General features: G+C 37.6%; 1 protein-coding gene across 1 annotated transcript in view; it reads right to left on the bottom strand.

Annotated features, from left to right (window-relative positions):
- Window positions 1-4,274, bottom strand: part of FAM149B1 (family with sequence similarity 149, member B1) — a 69,187-nt gene that overhangs the window by 62,220 nt on the left and 2,693 nt on the right. The window contains exon 2 of the mRNA XM_012663217.1: window positions 1,039-1,143. Within this exon, the coding sequence (XP_012518671.1) occupies window positions 1,039-1,143 (105 nt within the window). The remainder of the gene's footprint in view (window positions 1-1,038; window positions 1,144-4,274) is intronic.

Raw genomic sequence — 4,274 nt, 5'->3', positions numbered from 1 at the left:
AATCATCTTTTGGGAGAGTAATCTTTAGGAAGCATCAAATCAACAATCAAAAACAAGTAGTGTAACTATGCTGGGTCAATAATTCTGGCCCAATAACTGCCTATCAGCATTTTTTCCATACAAAATTTTTTTTACTCTCAGAATGGTCAGAATTAATTATAAAAACAGATTATTTTAATCTAAACCCTGTTCACTTGATGGGAAAATGACAGTTTCTTCTTCCTAGTTCCTAAAGAGTTTATTATCTGAATTGCTACCATGTAGATTTTTTTTTTTTTTTTTTTTTAGACAGAGTCTCACTGTGTTGCCCGGGCTAGAGTGCCATGGCGTCATCCTAGCTCACAGCAACCTCAAACACCTGGGCTCAAGCGATCCTCCTGCCTCAGCCTCCCGAGCAGCTGGGACCACAGGCATGCACCACCATGCCCGGCTAATTTTTTTTTCTATATATTTTTAGTTGTCCAATTAATTTCCCTCTAATTTTAGTAGAGACGGGGTCTCGCCCTTGCTCAGGCTGGCCTCGAACTCCTGAGCTCAAACAATCCGCCCGCCTCGGCTTCCCAGAGAGCTAGGATTACAGGCATGAGCCACCGCACCCGACCGAGAAGACTATTTCTTAAACTAATAACTGCAGCTATTATTTACCCAGCATTTACTATATACTAAGCATTGTGCCAAGTTTTACATACTATATCTTGTTAATATTCACAACACCCCTAGAAGAGATACTATTATCAGGTAAGTAACTTGCCCATTGTTACTCAGGTAATAAGTGGCAGGACCAGGATTAAAAATCAGATGTCAGACTCTTCCTGAGTCCCTGTTCTTAACTACTTCATAATACTATTTCTCAGAGGTTATGAAAATAAGTATGATGTTGTTGCCATTAGCTGTTTCAGCATGAAAACTGAATGGTGCTGAAACGTGATGAAAAGTTCTTATTTTGTTTATTAGCACAGGCATAATACCAATCCTAAACCAAAAACCAAAACTTCTGCCATTAGCAAATGCAATAAGCAAACAAGAATACTTTATTACCTTTGGGAACTTGTGTCTTTTTCATGGTTGTCACTGTTAGAGGAAATTTCATCCAGATGCTCTGGAGGGGGATGATGATTAAGAGCATGTTTTGTTATTCTTTTCCTGTGAAAAATAAGACAAAGTTATACTTCCTATAAAGAAAATATGTACCTTTCAGTAACTAGATCTAGAAGGTAGTCACATATTAATACTTCCTGCTGCTTTGGAACTTCACTGTTATGGTAGCCACTAGCAATTAAAATGTGGCTAGTGGCCAAACATAGTAGCTCACCCCAGTAATCCCAGCACTTTGAGAGGCCGAGGAGGAAGGACTGCTTGAGGACAGGAGTTGGAAACCAGCCTGGGCAACATTGTGAGACCCAGTCTCTAAAAAATGAAAAAAAATAGCTGGGTTTGGTGGTGCACACCTGTAGTCCCAGCTACTCAGGAGGCTGGGGCAGGAGGATCACTTGAGCCTAGGAGTTCACGGTTACTGTCAGGTATGATGGTACCACTGCACTCCAGTCTGGGCAACAGAGTGAAACCCTAACTCAAAAATAAAGTGTCCACATTACCAAAAAAAACCCCAACAATGTGGCTAGTAGGAATTGATTCTGTTTTAAGTATAAAACACAGTGGATCTCAAAGTCTTAGTATAAGAAGAATGTGTAATATCTCATTAATTACATTATCCTCACCACATATTAAAATGATAATATTTTGGATATATTGGGTTAAACAAAATATATTCTTAAAATTAGTTTCACTGCAAATTGAAAATACAGTAAGACATCACCACACATCTATTAGAATAGCTAAAATAAGAAATAGTGCTGCACCGGGCGTGATGCTCACCCCTGTAATCCTAGTTCTCTGGGAGGCCGAGGCTGGAGGATCAATGAGCTCAGGAGTTTGAGACCAGCCTGAGCAAGAGTGAGACCCGATCCCTACTAAAAATAGAAAAAATTAGCCAGGCATGGTAGTGCACACCTGTAGTCCCAGCTACTTGGGAGGCTGAGGCAGGAGGATCACTTGATCCCAGGAGTTTAAGATTGCTGAGCAAGGCTGACGCCACTGCACTCTACCCCAGGCAGGCAACAGAGCGAGACTCTATCTCAAAAAGAATGAAAAATTTTAAAAAATAATAATGCTAACACCAAATGCAGCCAAGGATGTGGAGAAAACTGGAAGTCTCATACATTGCTGGTGGGAATGTCAAATGGTACAAGCCACTCTGGAATGGTTTGACAGTTTCTAATAAAATGAAACACATGCATTTACCCAAAGATCTAGCAGGTGCACTCTTGGGCATTAAGCCTAGAGAAATGAAAACTAATATTCACATAAAAATCTGTACACAAAAGTTCACAGCAGCTTTATTTACAATCGAAAAAGAACGGAAAACAACTCAAATGTCCTTCAACGTGTGAATGGCTAAACTCTGGTATATCCACACAATGAAATATTATTCAGCAATAAAAAGAAATGAATGGTTGATACATGCAACAACTTAAATGGATCTGAAGAGCATCATGTTCAGAGAAAAAAGACAAAGCCAGTCAAAAAAGGTTACATACTACAGTTGACCCTTGAACAACACAAATTTGAACTGTGCAGGTCTGCTTATACATGGATTTTTTTCATTAAATGTATTGGAAAATTTTTTGGAGATTTACAACAATTTGAAAAAACTCACAGATGAACCACGGAGCCTAGAAATATTGAAAAACTAAGAAAAAGTTAGGCATGTCATGAATGCATAAAATATACGTAGATACTAGTCTATTTATATGTTAATGCACAGTTTATGTTATTGGTAAGGTTTCCAGTCAACAGTAGGCTATTAGTAGTTAAGTTTTGGGGGAGTCAAAAGTTACACATGGAGTTTTGACTATACAGGGGGTTGGTGCCCCTAATTCCTGCATTGTTCAAGGTCAACCGTATATGATTCTATTTATATAACATTCACAAATGACAAAACTACAGAGGTGAAGAACAGATTAGTAGTTGCCAGGGGATGGAGACAGGAGAGGATATAACTGTAAAGGGATACACAAGGAAGTTCCTTAGTGGTAATAAACAGCTATCTTGATAATACTGGTAGTTACACCAATCTACAAATGGAACCAAATCATACAGAACTATGTACACACATACACACACAGGAGGGGTTATAAAAACCAGTAAAAACTAAATAAGGTATGTAGTCTAGTTAACAGTATCATACCAATGTCAGTTTCCTGGCTCTGAAATTATACCACAGTTACCTGAGATGTCATCACTGAGGGAAGTTGGGTAAAAGGTTCATAAGACTCTATGTACTATTTCTGTAACTTCCTGTAAGTCTATAATTATTTCAAAATAAAAAAGTAAAACTATAATTTCACCTGTTTTTTATGTGACCACCTGAAAATTTAAAATTACTTATGTGGCTTCTATCATATTTCTATTGAACACTGCTGCTCTGGAGAGTTCAACATGTGCACTGGAATAAACTATGGGGTCAATTATTACATGTTCCAGTCCTTGAACATCTACAATAGACTTTCCTTTCCCACAAAAACCTGTATTCAGATAAATTTAAGAAACATGATAGGTTCAACAAATTTACACAGGTTCTTTATTAGAGGTCTTCCCAGGCCCTTTAATATGCATATGTATATCATAAATCTCTAATACTCTTATTTCACAGGAAAGGAAACTGAGGCATGGAGGGATTAAGTATACTATTTAAGGTCGTATGGTTAGTAAGTGATGGAGCCAGGATTCAAATCTAAGTATTCTGGCTCTCAGAGGAAATGAAGAGTTTGAGATTTTGGTGAATTGTACCATTTCTGTATATAAAGATAAAGCCAACAGCCCTGTCAAAAGAGCTTACACTTTATTTTTCTAATGGTAGAGATGGATTTGCACAGAGCTATCTGTACTTCTCTCATTCAGTGATCCTACAACAAAGAGCTTGTCTTTAAGAAAGTGGTAGGGACAAGAAATATGGATCCAGCCATAAAATGGAGACTTAAGATATTTTTCAGTCTGGCAGGGAAATCTGACTATGAAGTGATAATTAGATAACAAAGAAATATTATTAAATTTGATAATAGCAATGTGATTACATAAGAAAATGTCATTAATTTTTAGAGATCTATAATGATGGATGTAGGGATAAAACGATAGTGTCTGGGGTTTTTCTTTCCTTCTTTTTTTTTTTTTTTTTTTTTTGACAGCGTCTCACTCTGCTGCCTGGGCTAGAGTGC

The sequence above is a fragment of the Propithecus coquereli genome, unplaced genomic scaffold (assembly GCF_000956105.1).
Source record: "Propithecus coquereli isolate 6110/MARCELLA unplaced genomic scaffold, Pcoq_1.0 Scaffold80, whole genome shotgun sequence".
NCBI lineage: Eukaryota > Metazoa > Chordata > Mammalia > Primates > Indriidae > Propithecus > Propithecus coquereli.
The sequence above is the reverse complement of the archived record's forward strand: the minus strand, read 5'-3'. Positions and strand labels throughout refer to the sequence as shown.